The following is a 25,926-nucleotide window of genomic DNA, read 5'->3' as shown; positions in this document are numbered from 1 at the left end:
TAATCCAGCTTCTGACTAGACATTTTCACTTAAGGTGGAAATATTTTCTTCCACCACTCTGCTATCTGCTCCTTCTCTTAAGCATATTTTTAAGAACTTTAAAATTTTTAATCTGATTCTTTACTTTTAACTTCTTCCTCTTTTGTTTTTTTCTTTGCTTGCACAATGGCACCATGATCCACAAACTGCTCCAGCCAGATATCTTGAAAATATCCATGAGTCTTCCCTTTTATTCCTTCACATACAGTTGACTACCAAGTCCTGTAGTCCCCCAGTTTGTCCCCCAATATCTGTTGTATCTTTCTGATATTTTCCATTCTGACCCCTGTTGCTTGAGTTCCAGTCTTCGTTATTTCTTGCCAAGGCTGTTGCAGAAGCCTTGGAACTATTTTATTTTCTAGGCCAGCTTCTTTTGCCCTTTTCTATGTTTTTCAAGAGCAGGTAATTATCGTTGAAATGATATTTAAATAGAAACCCTTTTAAACTGAGGAATGGTTTGGGAATTATTATGGATTTATAGAAACTCATCTAAAAATAGCTGCTGGAGGAAAAGTGTGATAAAGAGAATAATATTGGTGCAAGTTTTCTTTGTTTATTAATGAAACACTATTTGGATAAATCTCTCTTCCTGTGATTTTTCTTTAAGTCTTAAATATTAGCAGTCCGTAGAGATGCCACACGAACACCCAACTTAATGCCATTTTGAGGAGGACATTGTTTTCTGTCATTGGAAGAATCACTCACAACCTGGACATTCATATAGTCTTCGGAACGGGTACTTCTGTCCAGAGTTTGGGCAAACTCCCCTTACCTTGCTGCTGGTGGCACAGCCAGCAACTGTGCAAGCTTTGAGCTCGTATGAATATTCCTGAAATGGCTGAATTCCCTTTGTATCGGAGAAGCTCAGTGATGGTCCCCGAAAGCGTTCAATTCCATTTCGGAGAAGAATGTAGTAAATAATAGGACCTAAAAGAGGCAGAGAAATGCCTGTATTTGAGTGCCACATCATTTTAACTATTTGCAACCAACTTACACGTCTTAGCGTTCTGAAGAAATGAGATACTCTACCATTGTTTAGTTTTAATTTGCTGTTATATTGCTATGTTCAAGCAGTTCTTAATTATACCCACACTTATGGGGATGGATTCTTGACATAGATAATCAAAGAGTCATTTGTTTATTTCCCCTCACTAACAAACAAATCAATTTTCAATATTAAAACTAGTTTGCCTTTCCTTAACACGCTTTGCTTGTTTAAAAGCAGCTCAAATATACGCTGGGATTCAAGCAAAAAATTTTTGGGGCTAAAAATTTCTGAGAGCTATTTCACAAAATGGATTAGTTGGCACGTACCTAAAGTTCCCTTTATCAACAAATACTTTTTAGTGATTAGATGCATGCCAATTAAACGTAGATTCCATTCATTTCAATTTCCTTATGGATTTACAAGATTATGTTATTTTTTATTTTAAAAGTAGCTTAATACCATTTGGTTGTATAGGTTTCTTCCAGTTTAAGACTATCACATCTTCAAGATTGTCCATTTTGGTCCACCTGGGGGGACCCACTCCTTGAGGTACATCTTCTTTCGTGCTGGCTCTAACAGCTCTGCTGAATGCTCGCCCATAGCTGTTCCACGCAGAAATCCTGTACTCATATGTCATGTAGGGCTCCAGGTTCCTATCTGGAAAGTCATAAAATAAATCGGACAGTGAGGTTTTGTTTTAATTTTAATTTTTTACCATCATATTGAAAGTGAATGTCAAAACCTTCAAACTTTTAAAAATAAATGCTTAGTGCTCTAATCCCATTGTGTAAATAACACTTTAATATTTTTATTTTCTAAATCACAAAAAAACATTTTAAGTGTTTGTTAGGCGCAGAAACATGGAGTTGTGTAGAATAGAATTCACCTTTTCTGAACAGAGAAATATGAACGCATTAAAGAAATGGTGAAAAGTATAAGCTCCAGACTAATGTATATTAAGCGTTAATGCTTCACAAGTTCATTTCTCTTTACTTCTGTGTGAGGCAGATTTGCCAACATTCTTTTACAGTTTTATTATAAATTTTACCAATGATTACATTGTTAATATTACTTTATTAAATTATTATATGAGTTATAATGTAGTTGTTATGAAATAAAGGCCTGGAAATTTAGCTTATCATGGTCAGTGAAGAAAAATGAATGCACACTCCACTATAAACCATCTCCGTCCTCCTACAAGCCAGAATTGAGACCAAAACCAAAACAACCAGTCTAGTTAAAACAACAAAACTGACCTGCTGAGCTTTTGGGACTGGCAAAACCTTTATTAGATAATCATCCATGTGATTCAACGGTCCCAAAAGTCTTAGATTGGTTTTAAACTTCAATAACTTCAGAATTACAAATGCTACAAATTTACCAAAAATATTACTTGAAAGTCTAATTATTTGAATCTATTTTCCACTCATTTAATCTTGTGATTGTTGACTATGTATGTACATTTGTACTTTTGGGTGGTGGTTTCTGGAGGACCCTTTCTCAGACGGAGGATCCGAAGAGCAGGTCCTCCTCCTTGGCTGCCTGACCACCTGCTCTGTCGCCATCAGACTCAGATTTGATGCTCAGTCCATCCAGTTGGGTTATTTGATCACATTCTCTTTACATGCATCTCCTTACAATAAACCATCCTCTACCTACTTTATAGAATTGGTATGAAAATAAAATGCAATAAGTTATGTGGCAGAACATCATAAAATGTAAATTGCTATACAAATAAGGGAGAATCCTCTGTTTCCATTTGCCCTGGTAAGAAGGTATCTGTCATGACCATCAGTGGGTCCCCAGCTTTCCCTGCTGTCCTAGTCAGAGAACTCCTGGCTAGAGACTACATTTCCCAGTGTTCTTTGCAGGTTGGTGTGGTCACATGACTCAGATCTCAACAACGGAAGGAGCATGGAAGTGATGTGGGCAATGCGTGTATCACCTTTTAGAGGAAATCACTTGCCTTCCATTGGCATTCTTTTTTTTTTTTTAATGTTTTTTGAGGGGGAGGCATATGCGTTGGAGACCCAGACATTTACTTTTTTCTTTCTTTCCTTTTTGAGGAAGATTAACCCTGAGCTAACATCAGTGACCATCTTCCTCTATTTTATTTGTGGGATGCCTGCCATAGCATGGCTTGATGAGTGGCGCTAATGCCATCAGGCTGGTCCCATTCCATGACCATTCTTAGCCTCTGGATGGGCTGGAACTAGGATGTTGTGGGAACTCAGGCTGCACCACGTGGATGAGGGCGGCACCAGAAGCATGATAAGCCAAAAAATGAAAGGAATCTGGCTCCCTGAATGACTCTGTGGCACTGAGCTGCCCACAGATGGTCATATATTTTTGAATCTCTAAACTATACATTGCTAGTAACTGTTCTTGCATAGTCTTCAAGCCCACATTGCCATTTCCAATTTCAGTGGTGGCAGCTCTCCCTGCGGGCTGCCCTATTCCTTCCTTTACTGCTTTGCATTCTTCTCCTTTTTACTCTCTTCTCTTTCCTCCTTGTGTCTTTGTTTTCCTGTGGGGCCTGGTCTTTCAAAATTGCTCCCAGGCCATAAAAGTATACTTTTGCTTTTCACATGAGTAAGTATTTGTTGAAATTTTGCTTCCCCTCAATAATCTCACTTCTCGGAGCTCTTTTCTTTCTTTGCCAGAATTTCCAGTTTCTCTATTTTGTACGTGGGATGCTGCCACAGCACGGCTTGATGAGTGGTGTGTAGGTCTGCACCTGGGATCGAAACCTGTGAACCTGGGGCTGCTGAAGCAGAGCACTCAAGCTTAATCAATAGCCACCAGGTGGGCTCCCAACTCCTCTTTTTTAAAATATGTAAATTTCCAGTTTTATTGAGATGAAATTGACATACAACATTGCATTAGTTTAAAGAGGACAACATAATGATTTGATATATGCATATTGTGAAATGATCGCCAGAATAAGTTAACATCCCTCACCTCATATAGTTATAATTTTTTTCTTGTAATGACAACTTTTAAGATATACTCTTTTAACAACCCTCAAACACACAATACAATATTATTAACTATAATCACCATGCTGTATATTACATCCACAAAACTTATTTATTTTATAACTGGAAGTTTGTAGCTTTTGACCACCTTTACACGTTTCTACCACCCCCTACCCTCCACCCCTGGCAACAACCACTTTTCTTTTTTGAGACTCTCTACCTCAATATTGTTCTGTATGTTACATGGGGCTAATCTTCCAATAACAGAGGGTTTGGGGTTTTTTGGGGGTATATATGTTCAACATTTACTTTTAATTGCTTAATTGTCCCATACATACTTGTCTTCAATCATTTCTTTAGCCAACAGAGTCATCCTTCAAAAATGCATATGCGATTGTGTCATCCCATTGGTTAAAAAGCTTCATTCAGTATTTACTCATTGCTGCATAAAGCCAAATTGTTTAGCGTGGAGTAAAAGGCCGTCACAATCTAAGCCCTGCTCTGGGGCCTTATCTCCATGACTTTCTCTCTCCTATGGGTACTCCATCCGTATTGAGGGACATGTTTTTCAAAGCTACTGGGCTTTCTCTTGCTTTGTGTCCTTTGCACATGTTGCTGTCTGCCTTGCCTACCTTCTCTTAACCTGACAGGCTCCTACTTGTCCTTCAGTTCTCCACTCAGGCATAATATCCTTCTCGAAGCCTTGCCTAACCTCTCCAATGTGGGCTAGGTGTCTTGGCAGTCCTTTTCAAAAGCATCCTCTGCTTACTTTTATCATAGGACTTACATGCACACCATTTCTCACATTATGGTGTAATTACGTATTCATTTTCCTGTCTTTTCATATAGTCTTCAAATTCCTGATGGAAATTAGTTTGTCTTTCTAGCTATTGGTCCTAGTATAGTAACTGGTTATTGGCAAGGATTTAATAATTGTTTTTTGATAAATGAATGACTGTATGAATGAATGAATTCTGATCAGCATTGGTAGCACCAGTTTTTAACTGTAAGTTTCTAAAAAAGGCTGACTTCTTAGTCTAAATTGATCTCAATAGAATTTGTTTTAGCATCACTTGAATGCTTAATTTTTTTCATGAGAAAGAAAATTTTGTTATTTTTCTTATGCGATTTATAGTATTTTTCTGGTAGGCAAAGAAATAGGAAATATGGATGTTAAAATCCCTCATAATATTATATCATTAGGTGGAAACATCTATTCTCTGCTGGAAAGGCTATTGCAAATATGTCTCAAAAGCCCTTCAAAATCTTGACCTTGATTACAAAGAGCAGATAAAAGTAGGGAACTGTCTTAGATGGAAACCCAATCATTTTTATTTAAGTTTATTTTCAAATTTTTTTCATAGTTGGAAAGGAATTTATTTATTTATTTTTTTATTGAGGTAACTGGTGTGTAACATTATATAAATTTCAGGTGTACATCGTTATACTTCGACTTCCATTTAGACTACCTTGTATTTACCACCAAAAGTCTAGTTTGCATCCGTCAGCATACAAATGTCCCCTGTCCTCCTTTTGCTCTCTCCTGACTGCCTTCCCCTCTGGTAACCACCTATCTGGCCTCTGCATCTATGTGTTTGTTTGTTATAGTTTTTTAAAAAAATCTTTTAGATAAATGACATCCTATGGTATTTGTCTTTCTTTGATATTTCACTTAGCACAATACCCTCAAGGTCTGTCCATGTTATCACAAATGGCAAGATTTCATCCTTTTTATGGCTGAGTACTATTCCATTGTGTGTGTGTGTGTGTGTGTGTGTGTATCCATATATAGAGACAGACAGATAGATACATACCATATATTCTTTATCCATTCATCTGTTAATGGGCACTTAAGTCGTGAAAGCCAATCATTTTTAAATGAGGGTCCCTGACTTAAATCTATACTGGGGGTGGGAGGACATTGGAGGGGTAGATAAGTGGCCTCTATCCTGAGGCCTCTCCCAATGAAATGTATTCCAGTAAGTATTTTTTTTGCATGCTTACAGTGTGCTAAAGCCCAAAATGAAGGTGAACGAGGATGTCCTATTCACATGGATATTTCCATCTAATAGGAAAGATGGGACGAATGCATAAGACACATGGTGAGGTGGTGAATGTTGTGACGATGTACACAGAGGAGACAGGGGCCTGGACTTGGGATGCCTGCACCCAGGACATGAATCTTGCCCTAGGCCTTGAGTATGATGGTGAAGGAGGATATTTCAGGTGGAAGGAACAGCTTGAGGGAGGCTTGGAGCTCTCTGAAACGAGCACCTCTACCATGTGGAGTCTTGTCAATCTGCAGCTCTTGACGATGACATGGTTTGAATCTGACTTCTTACCACAGCAAGTTACTTTCACAGATCTGAGTGTCAGTTTCCTCATCTGTGAAATGATCATACTTACCTGATTGCTTTCTGGGTAAATTAACGTAAGGTTTTAAAGCACCTAGCATAGCCCTGGAACTAAATAATGGTCAATAAACTTTATTCCTTCCTTCCTCCTTAATCTATGCTCTCCCATCCAAGTATCTTGCCTTACTTTTTGCATGCCTGAGGTTTGCCATCATCGCCCATCATTGGTTGAATACAAGGCAGAATAATGAGTCCTGATAGAATAGAACAGTTTTTTGTTTATTTAACCTTAGCTTGCTTGAATTACGTCACTTAAAAGTATTCTGTTTGATTGTAGATGATATATATATATATGTACATACACACACACAGCTACACACTCACACTTAATTTCTCAAAAGACAGAAACAAACTCTGTAGGGACTTAAGTAAATGGATGAATAATAAAAATTTAATAGATGGCAGAACTCTTTTGAGGATGACCCGAAACTTTACAGTGTTTTTCACTTGGCTCAGCCAGGCCTGAGAACCACTATTTTGGGCTAATTCAGTGGGGGCCGAGATGGGGCTTGGAAATTAATCTTTTCAATAACTGTGAAGGTTATTGTTCTCAGATGATGGCCATCTTGGGGAAACACCAGGCTGTGGGAGCATGCCTACTCTGGACCCAGACCCAAGATCAGGAAAGGGAAATTGACTTTACACTGAGTCGTCCGCCCCTTCGTCAGAATAATGCTGCCAGGTCTCACTATGGATCAGTCAGGATCCTTCCTCTTTTCTCCTGGCAAGTATAGCAACGTTCATTCATTGCGTTTCTTGAAAGTCTGCATTCAAACTTTTGAGAAAGAAACTTGGGCTCATTGAAAATTAACAGGATACACCATAAAAGGGCACATAACTTATTTATTTCTCTGTTCTTCATTCTCTACAGATTTACTTTAAAATACTATACATCCTTATTTAAAGTTAGCCTTTAAAAAAATTTAAACTACTAACTTTGAACAAATCCAGATTATGCCTTTAATTGTCTTGTAACTAGCTGGACCACAAGTATGATGGAATTAATTGATAGTAGGTTAAGAAGGGAGATGATGTTGGAGAGAAATTAATCTGTATTTTCTGTAGCTTTTCGCTACCCCTGCTAAGCTAGGGGCAGGGGGCTCCCTTTCTGTTACCTGTAAAGGAGAATGTGTTTACACTTCCTGTATGAACTGTCTCTTCCGCAGATGAGCATACTTCTTCGATTGACGTTTTCCCCGTAGAATTGTGAGATCCTCTTATCACAGTACATACGTGACTGGTAAAGTTGAAATCACACCTGCCACAATGCGCTGTGGCTTCCATGGATGCTGGGCAGAGAGTCCGGCACTCTGTGGGTTCCTAAGTCAAGTGTTAGAGATGGGGAGAGAGGGAGAAGAGGATTTTAAATTTCATTTAGACACATGGGGTAGGTTTTAACAATTTTCAAATGAAATTTTCTTTCCCCTAGTTCATGAATGCATATTTTAACATTCATTAGAAGAAATGAACATATTCTGTACACTAGAAAGAACAGTTACTTTGAAATGGCACCGATGTGGATTCAAAATTCAGTTTTGCAACTTTCTAGTTCTGTGACCTTGAGCAAGTCGCTAATGTTCTCAAAGGCTCAGCTTTTTCAGTGAGAAAATGGAAATTAGATTTACCACACAAGGTTGTTGTGTGAATCAAATGAGATAACACCTGCAAATGCCTTACACTTAGTAGATACACCTTAAATAATAACAGTTGTCACTATTTTACTATTGTTACTTTGACAGTTTCCTAATGGAGTTTTAGAGAAAATCAAGAATTGGATATTTGAGGATCTGTACTTCCTGTGCTGTTGGGAATATTGGACTCATAAATACCCTCATCCAAGTTTTAGAAAATCTAAATAGTTCGTGAACTGTCATTATAATTACTATTGTTTATATTTGTAAACTTTGATGAATCTCTGGATTGTTTATAGTTATTGATAAGTACCAGTGTGTTCTAATCTCACAAAATGAAATACTCCATCATCCCAAATTACAGGATATATAAATAAGGCAATATTCTATAATGCAGAGCTTGACTTTATCTATACTTTACATAGGTAGTATAGTGTATTTAAAATAATTTTTGCTACTTAAAATTGATCTACATGCAACCTCTCTCTTACATAAGTTAAATTACTATCGCAATGGTGGTCAAAATAAAGTTGCTTCAGAAAAATATAGTAAGACTTCCATTTAAATAAGATGAATTGAACAGCTGCATTTATATCCACTTCCTCCTGAAGCCCAATCAAATGACAGCAAAGGAATATCGAAAGTCTAAAGGAACTAACCCACACAGGACAGCTCAAACATCTTTGGGAGCTGGGAAGTACATGGATATGGCAGACACAATGCCATGTGACCAGTTGTGTCCATGTTTCTCTTTTGTCCCTGGGAATATTAGATTTTCAAGTCCAGTTGCCATAAGAGGAGTCATGGGACTAGAAATTGTGTGACTAGTATACAGAAAGGATGCATTCTGCAGCCAAGTAAGACCCATAAACGCGCAAGCAGACAATTTCTCCTCCTTTCCACCGTGGCCTGAGTCCACAAGGTGCAAAGGGCTTGGGTTCCTGAGACGTTGCTTGGAGGAAACTGCTTGACTCACATTGGATGGCAATGTGAAAACATTTTTTTAAAGAAGTTAATTCTGTTGAGCCATTCCTTACATGAGTACATCTGTTTTTTCCTCAGCATCATTCAGTGTGTCCTGGCTAAAACATAAATTAGTACTTTGAAGTTGGATGTTGCCTTAACAACCACAAGAAGACCCTAAAATATGTAGCAATGGCTTAGTAGTTAAGCAGCCAGTGGCAAAGAACTCCATGTTGGTGTTTGGGAGGTTGGGGACCTCCGTTATGCTGTCACAAATATTCAGTAAAACTGTGCCCTGGAACAAGACTTGAAGTCAGCCAAGTGCTCCTGAGCTCACAGCTCTAGGGGAAGAGGTCGTAAGCTGGAACATTAGCAGAACGTGTATGTTGTTACTAGCTGCGTATGGCAAAGCATCGCAAAATGAGATAAGCTTAGAAAAGAATTGATGAAATTAAAAGGAACAGAGAGGGTCCACTGGAAGGAGTAAACCAGACGCCAGAGTGGGAAAATGAAATAAAAGTCTGTATTTGTACAGTGAGAACCTGAGTCTCCTTTCTCACTGGGTTCCTCATATGCTGGCAACAGGCATACATACCATCCCCACCCAGCATGGAGGAGTAAGACTGAGTCATTACTTGTAAAGTAAAAATACTTGTTAAGGATTCTTGGTCATGTGGTTCCTTGACAAAAAGTCATTCTGCCCCTTGATTAACCCATTGTGCTCCCCACTAATGGATGCCCACGCATAGTGAGATTTCAATCAGCCCCCAATGGAAAGAAGAGATTTTACATCATGGAAAAAGGAAGCCAGAGGAAGCAGAAACAAAGCAAGGAAAAGAAAACTAAAATAGCTCCAAACGAACAAGTGAGATAATTCAAGGAATCAAGTAAACAAACAATAAAAAAGCAACAATAGAATTCATATTTCCAGAAGGATAAAAGAGGTATTCCACGAATGAAACAAGAGGAGGATGCGTGAATAAATAACAATCAGCAAGCAAGAAAGAGCCTTAAAAACTAAAACTAAAAAAAACCTAAAAGAAACCCTACAACAAATCAATAGAAAGGTTGGAAGATAAAGTTAAGGCAATATTTCATCAAACTGAGAAAGATGCAGATTTAATCGGCAGGCAAGAAACAAGAAGAAAAAATAAAACATCAGCTTAGGAAGTCCAACATCCAACTAATGAGTGAAAACAGAGGTAAAAGAGGAAGGAAATTGTCAAAGAAATAGTAACGTTCTCCAGAACTGAAGGTTATGAGACGCCACACTGAAAAAGTCCACAAAAAGCCCATTATTATAAAAATGAATATGAATAATAATGATAATGATAATATCATCCACATAAAAGCACATTGTCAGGAAATTTTGGAAAAGCAGGATAAAAAGAATGCCTTAAAAACTTTTATAGGAAAAACAACATGATCAACTATAAAGAGACAGGACTGGAAATAGTAATGGAAGTGCAAAAATGCAGAAATGCCTTCAAAATCCTGAGTAGAAATAAATTTTAACCTTGGATTTTATACCTAGCCAAGCTATCAATCCAGTGGGAGGGGAGAATAATAATTTAGACATCAGGCTCTCAAAAAATTTACCTTTCATGCACTTGTACCCAGGAAGATAATTCCCCAAGAGAAGGGAGTAAGGTGAGAAAGAGGGACAGTTGGGGTTCAGAACACAGGGAGACCAACACAGGAGAGGATGGAGAGGAATTCCCAAACTAATAGCTTCAAGAGGACCCACTGGATAGCTGTGCAGAAATCCCAGTGTGATCCAGCCAGACTGGAGACGGGATGGAAGTCTCCAGGGAAACAAAATGGAGTCTATGGCTTCAGCTTTACTTATAGGACATGGGTTGATGTAGCATTCAGAAATATTCTCCTAATCATGGTAATTTAAATATGAATTTTAAATAGAACTGATAATTGGCCTTCATAAAGCCAATTCGAGCCAATTTAAAGGATCATGGACATAACTGTGAACATCTTTCTTAAATAATGGAAACTATAGTTTCCTGAAACAAAAATGAGATGTTAGGCGGAAACAAATGTGAGGAGAGCAATAATGAAATGAACAGTTGTGAGCAACAGTCTCATTTACGAAACTAACAGGTTTCCTATCTTCATTTTTCAAATATGAGTGCCTTTTTATGGAGCATTTTCTTCATAGATGCTTCCTAACTCGTTGTTTTAAAGACACGTTCTTGTAACATCGCCAGCTTTTTTTTTTTTTTTTTAATATGGAGGTACTCTGCTGACCTCTCTTACCAGACCCTCTTTATTTATTTATTATTTTTAAAGTTTTTTTTCTTTTTGTTAAGGTATGCTTTTTTTTTTTTTTTGGTAAAGAAGATTGGCCCCGAGCTAACATCTGTTGCCAATCTTCCTCTTGTTTTTTTCTCCCCAAAGCCCCAGTACATAGTGGTATATCCTGGTTGTACATCCTGCTAGTTCTTCCATGTGGGATGTCACCACAGCATGGCTTGATGTGTGGTGTCTAGGTCTGCACCCAGGATCTGAACCAGCAAACCTTGGGCTGCCGAAGCAGAACATGAACATTTAACCATTATGCTACTGGGCCAGGCCCATCGCCAGGTTTTAAGACCGGAAAATACTACGTATTTAAGAAAAATGTTCTAGGCCAAACTTTTGAAAACATTGGCCTGGAATAAGCTTAAACTTCCGGAACACAGCGTTGGATATATTTCTTTCATAGAACTGATTAATTGAAGTTGCATAGATGATCGATTTTGGGGCTGGCTGTGACATAGTGGTTAAGTTCCCACGCTCTGTGTCATCGGCCAGGGGTTCACAGGTTTGGATCCCGGGTGTGGACCTACGCATTGCTTATCATGGCAGGCATCCAAAATATAAAGTAGAGGAAGATGCGCACAGATGTTAGCTCAGGGCTAATCTTCCTCAAAAAAAAAAAAAAAAAGGTAGGACCAATTTTTAAGGAATTTTTGTAGACAAAAACTATTTTTGGTGGGTATTTTGTATGATTATTCTCTTCATTAAATACCTATTATCTTCAACAACTTTATGTATTTTCTTCATGTTCATTGCTACAAAGCGCATGCTGGGGGCCCTAATAATCTCAAGATTTATTTTACATCCCACAGTATATGATGTCTACACAACAATTGTATAGTTGCTTCAGTCACTAAGAGCCCTTCCATTGTCTGTGACCAAAACACCCATTTTGAGTCGTCTCCCGATCACAAATTACTACAGAACATGGTAGGGTGTTCTCTTCTTAAATGTCCATAATCCTTTCCTTCAAATGGTAGGTTGCTGGAATCCTGGGTCAAGTTTAATGCTAACAAACATGACATTGCTGTGTGTGAAGTATCTTTGTATATAAACATAAATGATACACCCAAAGGCAGATCCACTTTTGTGGTTGACAGGCCTTTGTTCATCTCGCATTGTTGCAAGGAATGCACTGTAAACACAACTAAGTGAATGTGCTGGATATAAGGTCTCTATACAAGGAAAGCGGTGGATGACAGGTGGGAGGTCTAGAGGGAAGAAGCTGGAATTTCCTTCCGTCTCCCTCTACAGCAACCCCGGGCATGAAATGGCGCCATGCAGAGGTCCCAGACAACTTCCTTTGGCGCACAGACTCTCTGTTCTACACTAATCTGAAGTGCTGGCTGAAGCTTCCTCAGAACAGCTAATCATTATTAATTCCTTTAGAATTCATTGCAATAACATCAATCACAGCGAACTCATTTGGTATTAATATGGATGTAATGTGAAAATGAATAATGCACACAGGAGTTTTTACATTCCTGTTTTAGAAAAATAGTTATGAACAATGTATTTCTCTTTCCATTGTCAAATCAGCGCCTCGGAGAGGTATTCCATCAATTACCTTCATCATCATTCCAGTCGAAATCTCGTCAGAGCAAACATATTTCAAAGGATTATATCCAACTCCATTACAGCATTTCTGGCTCTTTGGAATAAGTTCAGTCTCACAGCATTTTACTGGCACCGGGTCATTCTTTTTAACATGTGCTTTAGACTCTCCACTGGAAGCTGAGCAGCATATGGTATCTGACATATTCACATAATCCTGCCCACAACAGAACATCCCTGCAACAATAAAATGTTATATATGAATATGAAATTTAAAAAAAGGGAAGAAAAAGGAGGTTGCTGTAAAGCTTGGTATAAAAACGTCAGACTCAGGCAGTTGCTGAAAGGGTACCTCAGGTAGCATTTCCTTACCAAGATGATTTAAAAGTGCTGTGAGGGTCCTTCTTACCAAGAGAACTAGGCACTAATTAGGTAAAGAACACACAAGAGGAAGTGTTCCAAAATGACTCAGCGGGGCCAGACTTCTCCCAAACTCCCCACAAATAGATCTGATTTCTGTCATAAGAATTGCCTGCCCATTTTGTGATGAGAACATCTTGTTGCAGAAGAAGGGGTAGTTAAACTAGATGGACTCGCAAGAAATGTCTAGAAATTCACAAGGGAGAAAAGGTCACCCAAGCACTCCGGGATAAGAGGCTAGACAGAATGGAGGGGCAGCACCATCCTAGAACTGGAGACGTGGTGGTAGGAGTCTTGTAAGTTTTTACCTGGCTTTGTCTAGGGTACAAACATTTGCTTCTTGTGAGTCCAGCAGCAATGGTAACCGTTCTTTCTTCATGAGATAGATCTGTATTCAAGTTCAGTTGAGCACGCTCACGGAACAAGTCAACCCTTTGGCCACCATTTGTATCCTAGACCCATCACTAGACATGGGTAGGGGGCTGGGGACAGTGACAGAAAGACCTCGGAGGGAGGACCATTGATCTCTACCTCTCCATGAAAGACATGTGCGCCTGAGATACATCCTTTCTCCCACCGAATTCACTTTAACTGCCTGTGTTCACATCACTTCGATCTCGCCATAGAAGAGATACAGCAGAAATTTAGACATAAAAACCTCAATAAATAAACAATACCCTAGAGGCAGATTAAGCTAGAAATTAAGGTGCCTATCACCCATGTCACAGTGCTATCATATGAGAATTTATATCCAGTTATATAGCAGCACAATGTAATGAATGACTTATTTTAATTAGAATTTTGTTTATTTCTTATTAGTCCTGCCTGATAACATAAAGAACTTCAACTTCAACGAGGCCTGGGGTCCTGTATTGTTTAACCTGGTCCTATACAAACACCTACATTATGAAAGACACTCCTAATAACAGACCAATGAGTTTTAAGTGCTTTTTAAAAAAAAATTATTGAAAGTAGACGCTGCCTTGGCACATGCCTTAAGAAAGATGTTTGTCCACATATGACTCCAAAGAACCCGCTCATTGATCTTTCCACTTTAAAAAATATCTCCCAATATTTTAAATTTTTTATTTATGATTAGTGATATACAATGATCATAACTGAGTTTTGACACACCATGTTGAAATGTGAGTACTGTTCAAAGTAATTGGTTTACAGGTAATTATAAAGTAATAATAATAGTTGTTTCAACGTTTCCAGGAAAAAGTTCTTTCAAATATATACACACAGCAGGGTTATCATTGCAGTGCAAGTCTCGATTATGATGAGTGAAAATGACATATATCTAATACACACACATACATAAAATAAAAAGAAAACCCACAGCTTCAAGTTTTATATTGTTTTGACCTTTTTTTTTTTTTGCTGCTTTCTAATCAGACATTTAAATATAACCTTGGGTTCGTTACTGTCATCTTTTTCTCTAGCAGTTTTCTTAAAATAATTCACGTTTCTATTTTAAAGAGCAATCAAAATCCGAAAACCGGCCCTTTAGGGAGCAGAATACATTCTTCCTCTCAACTCCTAAATTACTTTATGGTTTCACCAGGCTTTAAGTATAAAATCAAAATTCAGACATTGACCTAATTCGAAACTCGTAATCAGTCATCTGCTCGCTCTCAGGGACTTTTGACAGGTCAACTAAAATTTTGATAATGAACTGTTTTGCCACTAGAAAAAAAGGATGCTTTCTTTCACAAAGAGCTTCATCTTTGTTTCACTGAATTAAAATTTTCAGCCAAGATTTCGCTCACATAACAAGAAGTGACTCCCTTTCGAGTTTCTTTGGTAAACCATTACTTCTTTAATTATTATCAACCTTGTTCCAGTGTGATAAATTGCTAATTACTTAATACCCTAATCAGCGTTCATTCTTTGCACAGATAAACTGTGACAGTGCCATTAATTCAAATAGTAATTTCACTTAATGGCCAGAACGGCACACCAGATTTTTATGCAGCATTTTCTGAAGACTGCATCCATCACTGCAATATTCTGACATAAAGATGTCTGACGTGCACTAACTCACTTAGGGAGAGCAGATGTTGCTGAGCAGAGTTTGGTAGTAATTCCCATAGTGCATCACTTCAGCATGAATGAGCTGCAAATTCAGAGACAGACAATCTTGTGAAACTGCATTGCAATAACTTTTGACCTCTACCTAATTTATCACATGTAGCGCTTGACTTTTGAACTTTGACACACAGAACGCACCATTTTAAATATGCCCAAAGAAAAACAAAATAAGTCATATATTATTGATGGATTGATCTATTCTTTCCAGAGGTTCTTCATTAAATTTGTATAAAGGTAGAGATGCTCTTTGAACAAGAGGCAGATGTTATTAAAGCGGTACAGGATGCACTGAACTATTAGACATTTATTTTTGAGATCAAATAGCATCTATTGTCTTTCAAAACAGCATATATCTCCAATGGATGGCTTCCATTGCATTGGATACAACTGAGGATATAGTAGAGGAAAGAATTTTTTACTCACAATATTATGAATATTGCAAATATCTTACCAACACTTATTTAATGTCTATTGCTGAAAAAGAAAGTATTGAGAAACATACAGGCCTGACGAATTCCTAAATTGTTAAATCTGCAAAACAAGTGCTCCAAGTTTCTAAAAAAAGAGCAAGAATCATGACTCATGCTTTTGAGATAAAAACAGGACAGTAGTCAAGAACAGAGTCCAGAATATGACCACTCATTGTGGAACTCTAGGATGGAGCACGGGAACCACATTTTAAGCCAAGGGATTATATTTTAGGTCTAGAAGAATGAAAAAAAAAGATTTGTGAATAGTCGTTCTCAGGACAAACATAAAATTGGTGGCAGAGCACGAAAGAAAGGAAATGTGTGCTTGCCTTCGCCAGTAGATGGCTCTATAGTTACCATCACAAAAATGAGAAAGAGTAGAGCAAAAAGGCTCCCCCAAATCGTTGCAAAATATTTTACAGCAATTACACATCACACTTCTCAAAAATTCATTATGTCATATGGAAATCTTCCCAGGAAATATTCCACACCACTTTTACACCTTGAGTTTCTGTGCTATATTCCCCTCTGCAAAGTTCCCAAATTCCACCTTAGGTAACAAACAGCAGCAGCCATTCATTCTTCCGAAGTCCAAACCCACAACATGAAAACTCAGTATTCTATTCCCAAACAATTTCAACCCAGAGTTTCATATCAAAGCCTTCATGGACAACATTTACAAAAGAAATAAGATACTGTGTTTCAAACGTCTGTGGTGATCAGTTTCTTACGGCTAAAAGAGAATCCTGTCCTCTTTGAATGATAGAGAGTTTTTAATGTTCATCCTTTAATACCAAGAGATATAATCAAGTCCATGCCAAGATTAATGGCATCAGTGATAAAACCATGTAAGCAAACACTAAGAATAAGGGCAATAAAGAGGTTTAAAATATATTCAAAGAAAATGGTTAAGAATACATAGCCACTGTAATGACAAGCCTGACTTTCATCCCAAGGTACGTGTATAACACTCCTGCACAACTCGTCTGCCCAAGGAGAGCACTAAAAACATAAACGCTACCCCAGCACTTCTGTTCCAACAGCATCTGTTAATTCACTCCATTTATAAAATACATATTGACAAAGACAACTGAACTGGGACCAGGGAGATCTGATTTGGTGTGAGAAAGTCAATTCAATGTGATTTTGTTAAAGGGCTCCTGCAGGCAAATAAAAGAGTTTAAGTAATAAAATACATAAAGAGATGTTTTACGAGCCAGCCTGGTCTTGTGGCAGGCACACAACGCCAGGCAGGGAGAGAGGCCAGGCTTAGGAACAATATTATGAGATCCAAACCCTTGTGTAGCAGGTATGGTGTTGCGAGGTTGAGGAGAAAAAGGGCCAGATGGATATTCTGAAAGGTCATTAAGGTCACAGTCATTAGGGGCGACAGGAGGGAGAGGCAGCAGAGAGGGAAAAAAGACAAGCTGAACGTGTCTATTTTCAGTGAAACCTGCAGGAAGGTCAAGAGAATAGAAAGAGATTTTTTCCTTTTTTAAAGGATCATGCCTTCAGTCCACCATGATTACCAAAATTGGTGGAACCGCCACTGTCATGAATGTCATGAGAAACTCTAATGCTAATCTTGATTCACAGCAGTTGAGGAGTGTCATGATTTGCTTAAGAAATGTTTGACTAGCATAGAACATCATATTGAAGTAAATAAAAAAATGATTCTGAAATTTGGGTCTTTGGATGGACTTCAAGGGTATATGAAATGGCAGGCAAAATTTTTGTGTGGAGTCTATATAATATTATTTGAAGTGAGGGTTTGTCACTTTCAAAAGATTCTAAAGGGAGAGTATGGCCCCCAAAAGATTAAGAAGCATTGCCCAAGTAGACAGTAACCTCTACTCCATTTCTTAGAAAAGCTATGCTCTACTTTTTTGGCAATAGTGTTCTGACTTACCTTTCCTTCTCCTTCATATTTGTTCTGCCACTCAAATCTAATTTATTTCCTTAAGTCACTGTTCTTATCATCACATTGACTCTTCCCTGAGTACTAAATAATGTTCAAATCCTTTTGCCTACTCAGATTTATCTCTATTTCCTAACCCATGACGTACACCTCCAATAAACCCAACTGCTCCCTATGACTTGGACATGCTCTGCAGATAGTTAATTTCACACTTTAGCTCAAGCTATGCCCTTTTGTTGAAATGTCTTTCTTCTATCCACATGTCTCAAAATCCTACTCATTGTTTGAGGTTCCAATCTGATGGTTCAGCTTTTTTCGTTACCTTGGCTGGAATGATCTCTCAGTCTTAAGAATATGCTTGTATTCATCCCCCTTTCTGGTGCATGTTTAACCTTACAGGTACTTTTCTTCTTGATTAGATTGTAAGTCCTTAAGGATAAAGATGGAATCTTAGCCCTTTTTACACTCACAAAGCACCAAGAATGATATCTTGAACATAGTCACTATATTGTACATAGTATTGAACGAAAGAATATGGCAATTGACTAAAAACAAAAGTAACAGATGAGCAAAGATGCTAATGTAAGACATTTTGCTGCTATTTTAAAACTCTGACCCAGTATGGTATGAGGGAGGGCAACACTTTGACCTCCCCCAACCCGGCAACCATGGTCTGTCTTTTTTTTTTTTTTTTTTTTTACATATTTTGGTGTATTTATTAATAGTCTTTTTTCTTATGAATCCTTTTATTTACAATACAGTTGTAATAAATAATGGATATACAATTCTACAGTTTACTTTTTTTGTAGCTTTTTTTAAATTAAGGTTATGAAAGTTAACATCCTTGTGAAATTACTGTTGTACATCATTATTAGTCATGTTGTAGGTACACCACTTCACCCCTAGTGCCCTCCCCCCACCCCCCTTTCCCCTGGCAACCACCAATGAGTTCTGTTTGTCCATATGTTAACTACCACCTATGAGTGGAGTCATACAGAGTTCGTCTTTCTCTGTCTGGCTTATTTCACTCAACATAATATCCTCAAGGTCTATCCATGTTGTTGTGAATGGGACAACTTTGTTCTTTTTTATGGCTGAGTAGTATTCCATTGTATATATATACCACATCTTCTTTATCCAATCATCAGTTCCTGGGCACTTAGGTTGGTTCCATGACTTGGCTATTGTGAATAATGCTGAGATGAACATAGGGGTGCATGGAACTTTTGGAATTGCTGATTTCAGGTTCTTAGGCTAGGTGCTCAGTAGTGGGATGGCGGGGTCATAAGATATTTCTATTCTTAACTTTTTGAGGAATCTCCATACTGTTTTCCATAGTGACTGCACCAGTTTGCATTCCCACCAACAGTGTATGAGGGTTTCCTTTTCTCCAGAGCCTCTCCAACATTTGTCACTCTTGGTTTTGGATATTTTTGCCATTCTAACAGGTGTAAGGTGATATCTTAGTGTAGTTTTGACTTGCATTTCCCTGATGATTAGTGATGATGAGCATCTTTTCATGTGTCTATTGGCCATCCGTATATCTTCTTTGGAGAAATGTCTGTTTATGTCCCCTGCCCATTTTGTAATTGGGCCCCAAGCCGGCAACCATGGTCTATCTTTAATGGACCTGTTTTTTAGCTAAGTCAGAGGAAGAGGTGCTCAACTCGTTAGTCATAGCACAGAGCAACTAATTGCTATGATTTTCTAGTAGAGGTGATTACTGTGCCTTAAAGCAGTGGTTCTCAAAGTTTTGTCTCAGGACCCCTCTTTTTGTTAGTTCCATTGAGTCAACTCTGACTCTTGGAGACTCTGTGTATAGCACAGCAGAGCCCAGCCCGGTCATTTTCCTCCATCCTCTCCCCTTCCAGTGCTGTATCAGACAATACTTTGCTGCATTTTTCATGGCCAGTTTCTCCAGAAGAGTGGTCAGGTCCTTCTTCCTGGTCTATCTTAGTCTGGAAGCTCTGCTGAAACCTGTCCACCATGGGTGACCCTGCTGGTATTTGAAATCCCCGTGGTATAGCTTTCAGCATCACAGCAACATGCAGCCACCACAGTATGACAATCGATAGACTGGTGGTGTGGGTCCCTGACCAGGAAACGAACCCAAGTTGTGGCGAGGAGAGTGCTGAATCTTTACCAATAGACCCTCCAGGACCCCTATACACTTTTACAAGTAATCAAGGACTCCAGATAGCTTTTGTTTATATGGGTTACATCTGTTGCTATTTATTGGGTTAGTGCCTAAAACAGAAATTTTTGAACTATGTATTTATTAATTCATTTAAAATAATAATAAATATATACCATGTTAACATAAATATTTATGAAAAATAAATATTTTTCCCAAACTGAGAAAAACTAGTGAGAAGAAAGACATTGTTTTACATTTTTGCAAGCCTCTCTAGCGTCTGGCTTAATAGAGGGAACTGAATTCTCATGTCTGCTTTTGCATTGAACTGTTGCAATATCACATGTCGTGTAACCTCTAGAAATATCCACAGTACACTCATGAGAGAATGAGAGTAGAAAAGGCATAGAATAGTTTAGTATTATGATGAAAATAGTTTTGATCTTATAGACCACCTGCATAGGTCATGAAGACCCTCACGAGTCCCTAGGCCATACTTTAAGAGTCACTGCATTAGTGCTAGTACTTATACACAATACTTTTTCTTCTAACTTTGGAATACATGTGGTGTGTGATCACAGAGAAAAGTTTATGATGTTTCTCTCTCTCTCTCCCGTTTCTTTTTTGGTGAGGAAGGTTGCCCCTGAGCTAACACCTGTTGCCAATCTTTCACTTTTGCTTGATGAAGAGTGGCCCTGAGCTAACATCTGTGCCCATTTTCCTCTATTTCGTATGTGGGACAGCATCACATCACGGTCTGATGAGCGGTGTAGGTCCACGCCCAGGATCTGAACCTATCAACACAGGCCACCGAAGTGGAATGTGCTGAACTTAACCACTATGCTACCAGGCTGGCCCCTGTGATGTCCCTTTTTTTATGGTCATCCAGAAAATATTTGCAACTTGGTAGTTGTATTATATTGGGCCTGCTCATCAGACTTGATGACCACTGATGTGGTTTGGGTTGGAGAGCACCCAAAGCTTGTCCAGGTGTCAGAATGCTCAGAGAGATAAAGACCATGGCCTCTTTAGCCATTTGGATGGAGTTAGAATCCTGTCTTAGGCACAGTGTCAAGAGATTCATGGGAAAATCTCCCAGCATCCCTTGCATTTAGCTGTCGACAGATGATAGCTGAGTTCTAGCCAATGAAATGTTAACAAAAATATTTGCTATTTCTAGACTTGGCCAATGAAAATCTTGCACAGACGTTATTCCATGTTTTCCCCCCTCCTGGCTGCAGGAGTGGATGCAACCCTCAGGAGATTTTAGAAGCTGCCTGTTGAAAATGGCAGACCCTCCAACAGCCAGAATGACTGCAGGAGAGAGAGCTAAGCTGCAGATAGGTTGACACCTGAGTGATATTATGTGAGAAAAAAATAAACCCCCACTGTATTGGAGCTGATATACGTTTTAAGGTTCATTTGTAACAGCAGTGAGCGTTACCTCAAGTAACACAGCCACTTACTAGCTGTGTGATTTGGGGAAAGTTTTTAACTTCTTTTAAAAGTGCTCCTGTTTCAGTGCCAGCCCAGTGGTGTAGCGATTAAGTTCATGCACTCCACTTCAGCAACCCAGAGTTTGTCGGTTCGAATCCTGAGCTCTGACCTAGCACTGTTCATCAAGCCAAGCTGTGGCAGCATCCCGCATAAAAAGTAGAGGAAGACTGGCACAGATGTTAGCTCAGGGACAATCTTCCTCAAGCCAAAAGAGGAGGATTGGCAATGGATGTTAGCTCAAGGCCAATCTTCCTCACACACAAATAGTGCCTCTGTTTCCTTATCTGATAATCATAGTGCTTACCTCATAGGAGTGTTGTGAGGATTAAACGTGTTAATGCATATGAAGCACACAGAACACAGCTTGGCAAATAGTGAACATAGGATGCTGTTTACTTATTGTTGTATTTTGTCTCCTGATCCTTGAGTACATGTTTTAGCCAACAGGCAGTGTCTAGGAGACACTTGACAGGGCTGAATTCCTCGCCTGGACTTTAGTTATGTTTAGAACACTAACCTTTCAAGTCTACCAGCCATGGGGGAAATTTCTGAAAGGCTTGTGTGTCTACACTGGACTTTTGCATATTATATGATTTAATACCTTATTCATTTTCAAAGAAGGTCTTGTGAGGTTGGTTTTTATTTTTGTTTCTTAGTTTTACCTAGCAAAGTCAACCTTTTTTTGTAATAAAATACAGATCCAGGTGGCCTGTGCTCTCTTTCAAGGCCACCTTTTAAAGGTAATCCTTTTACAGGCAATCCTTAAATTCCTGGGATCAAAGAAAATGTCCAATTAAAACTTTATTCTCTTATATGTCAGACAACTATCCACTTTTACTATCTTCTGGACAGTTGATGGAGATCAACAAAATGACATAGGACTATCAACCAGTTTGACAGTATATATACTAAAATTGTCCTCTAAATGTGTCCCACTGGGTTGGATTTAAAAATGTATAAGATGGATACAGTGTGGATCCAGATGGGTGATTTATAACTTCATGGAATAGTAAATGCCTTGGAAACAAACACACTTGATGGTGGCCCAAGGATAAAATAAGAAGCTAGAACTCAGGTATTTTTTGGCTCAAAAAAGGAGATGAGTCTTTCCTACACTGGCAGGATTGAAATTTAGTTGTGAATAATTTAATTTAGCATTTCTTTCTTCTTTAAAGACTACCAAAATACTGAGAGTTTAGTATTTTTTTTAAGGCACAAGATTCAGGTACATCCAGGTTGATACCTATTATTGTTTTTGATTGATTAGTTTTTCAAGTGCCCTTCCTGGTAATTTTCATCAGAACTTTACAATGAAGAGAATGTATACAAGAACGTGGTATGTAACAATAATATTATAATAGTCAATTTAGATAATTGTTACTCGTATTATGGATAACTCTGATGGTTTTTAAAAACAGAAGAAATTATAGAAAGAATTCATAATTCATCTCCATCAAGATATTGTGATGTCCTGAGTCATACTCAGAAAAGGGCTGGATTGTCAACACTTACTAGCTTCATGGGGTAGATTTACTCTGAAGCTAAAGAAGCTTGAGTTTCAGGGCCCTTTGCCTGCATGAGCCCCTTCCAAGGAAAGTGTGGTTGTATATTTTTATAAAATTTGCAAATGTATAATATTTCACCACAATTTGTTATGACCACTGTCTCTTTCTCCTTTAACTTACTCTCTGCCATAGGTGCCCTCATATTGATTGAAATTGGAGTGACTATGGATATTTTTGAAACCTACTAAAGGGAAGTCAAGTTGGGGAAATATTTAGTTTGGGCTCAGTAGCTACATTTATCTAATTTCAGTCACTTCTATAAAAAAGTTGTTAAGGCTCAAATATGCCATTTTCACTGCAGTTTGGAAAAATAAGAAATGTGAGAAATTATAGACTCTTAATTTGGATGCCTGTAGAGGGAAGCTTTAAAGAAAGAGAGATCAGAAAAAGTAATGTGATATGAAACCAAAGCTGTAAAAATGAACAATAGAATCAACGGGAATATTCTGACATCAAGAAGACAATTGGAACAAAATAAATTTCAGATCATACCAAAAGTAGCAAACTATTAAAAGAAAATGGTGGATCTAGGATTGAAGCAATGCCTAGGCCATTTGATTGTTTGATAATACAAATTATGAAGAGAAGCAGCTCATAAATATATTGGACAAATTATACTTCTTACTGATTTGTAACTGAAATAGTGACATCTATGATAATATACAACTCAAATACAGTCATATGAGAAGGATGTCCATGAAAAGCCGATTAATGATGTTGTCAATTTGACAAATATTTAGACAAGTCCCTGAAATCTTAGAAAGACTCTTGGTAGATATTTCTCCACATTTGGCAATAATCTTAAACATTTACATAATATTACGATAATGAGTTGTGAAGCTTAAACTCACTTTTCTAAACTTTAAACAGTTAAAAAATTTTTTTGATTAACCATGTGACAGAAAAGAATAAATTCTCTTTCTATTCTCTCTATAGATAGTTACAGTACAAAGCCATAGTTGTAGGAAGAGACAATCAAAGTACAAGTTAAACACATTAGGAAAAAAACAAAGATGCCAGAAGTTAAATAATTCAAATACAGTATTTTTATGTTAGTGAGATTTGCTTGGTTCTTTTCTTAGATTTGTAATTTTTGTAATTTATATCCGCCTTCTAAATAAATATTTATTTTTATATTTTGTCTTGTCTTTACTATTTTGTTTTCTTTTCTTAAAGATGGTCCCCTGAACTGAATAACTTTCAGGGACCCAAAAATCTAGGTCCGACTAGCCATGTAATCTTGAGCAAGGGCTTAATCTCTGTGTCTCAATTTGCTCATTTTTAAAATGTGGATGATAATAGTGCCTATCTTGTAGGATTGTTATGAAGATCAATTGAGGTAATAATACATAAAACATTGGGCATCGTGCCTGCTAGATAGTAAGTACTCAAATAATGACAATGATTGTTATTAATGTTAGTGTTAATTTGATAGCTGCAGAAGAATAAGGGAATAAAAGAGTTATGACACAATATCATCCATAGTAATTTTGGACACTGTTCTTATTTGCTAGGAAATATTCTCTTGCTCCAGAACCTGTGCATTCGTGTGCGTTTTCTTTGCTTTTGGGTGGACACGACACTTTTCCAGAAGAAATAGTTTTGATCTGTTTTTATGAAATGCATCACACGCACATAAAAATGTGAGATTACATTTTTATTGCTTATACAGCATGTACCTAATCGTTGCATTAGATGTAATGAACATGAGTTTTAGTTAATTGCTTGTGTAGGGAAAATTTCTTAACTTCTCTGCTTCCCAGATTGTCCATCGATTGAAAGGTAGACCAGCGCCCCTTACCTGGAAGGCGCCTGTACACGACACCCTCTTCTTCGCCACCACAGCACTCTACATCCTTGCTCACAATCTGTCCCCCACAGCACTGCTGGCCGAGGCCATCCTGAAGCCTCCCAGCACAGCAGATCTGATTTCCTGAGGTGGAGTACGGCATTCTGCCACAGCAGGAGTCGCCGACGCCAGCGGAAACCCGATGGTGCTGCTCATCTGGACAGCATACTTCACCTGTCAATTTAGGACAATAACCATCATTGCATGAGTGAAAAAAATATGCTTTGACTCACAACTAAATTTTATCACAATCATCTTGCAGATGCCAACTAGCTGACAGAATTACGAGAAAGAATACCGTCATACTGGAGTTGCAAAATCTCAATGCAACTTCAAAATGTTTGCATTAAAGATGTATAAATCTGTGTGTCTACTCACATACACACACGCCAACTTAGAGGTGAAGCTACGCTGCCTATTTCCTCTCTGAGCCTTAACAAATGAGCACATTAGGTCTGGTGACATGGATTAAGTGATATTATTAAAAAATTTATCTGCAAATGATTTTCTGTCTACTTAGTGTAATTTTCTCTTTTTGGAAAGTGGGGTAGATTCAAAATCAACTCTTATTAAATTTGTATTGCCTATGATTACAATTTTTTTAACCAGACTATATTTATTTAACCAAAAAGAAATACTTCCAATGGGAAAGTCAATTATGTGAGAGGAGGTAAACATATCATATTCAAGTCAGCGTGCTAGTACTTTGCTGAGCTACGGCAGACACTGAATTTCACTAATGTAGTTACATCCACATCCCTCTTTACATAATATTCTGGGAAACTTGAGATAAGCATAAAATAATATTTTGCCTGGTGCCTTGGGATCAAAGGAATAAAATATTCTAAATATCAACAGTCACCTTTTTTTTTTGTTTAATAAAGAGGCCTCTAAAAGACAAGAAAACTCTAAAAGACAGAAATCTCAAAATTGCTTTCCTTAAGGATACCTTGGAAAACACTAATTACAACTTGGTGGATCTAAAATCCAAACGTCACATTTCCTCTCTCTCATGACCCAACTGTGGGTTGACCTCCCTCCTGACCTCCGGAACCTTGACTTCCTGCTCCTCTTTGCCTTATTCCTCCTCTCCTTCCTG

The 25,926-nt window shown here is 38.0% G+C and overlaps 1 protein-coding gene across 1 annotated transcript in view; it reads right to left on the bottom strand.

The window, feature by feature from the left end:
• USH2A (usherin) overlaps window positions 1-25,926 on the bottom strand; it is a 746,622-nt gene that overhangs the window by 147,241 nt on the left and 573,455 nt on the right. The window contains exons 50-54 of the mRNA XM_070602521.1: window positions 24,780-25,001; window positions 12,894-13,117; window positions 7,535-7,739; window positions 1,487-1,684; window positions 812-966 (exon numbers count right to left, since the gene is read on the bottom strand). Of these exons, the coding sequence (XP_070458622.1) occupies window positions 812-966; window positions 1,487-1,684; window positions 7,535-7,739; window positions 12,894-13,117; window positions 24,780-25,001 (1,004 nt within the window). The remainder of the gene's footprint in view (window positions 1-811; window positions 967-1,486; window positions 1,685-7,534; window positions 7,740-12,893; window positions 13,118-24,779; window positions 25,002-25,926) is intronic.

Source organism: Equus przewalskii, chromosome 31 (assembly GCF_037783145.1).
Source record: "Equus przewalskii isolate Varuska chromosome 31, EquPr2, whole genome shotgun sequence".
In the NCBI taxonomy this organism is placed as follows: domain Eukaryota; kingdom Metazoa; phylum Chordata; class Mammalia; order Perissodactyla; family Equidae; genus Equus; species Equus przewalskii.
The sequence above is the reverse complement of the archived record's forward strand: the minus strand, read 5'-3'. Positions and strand labels throughout refer to the sequence as shown.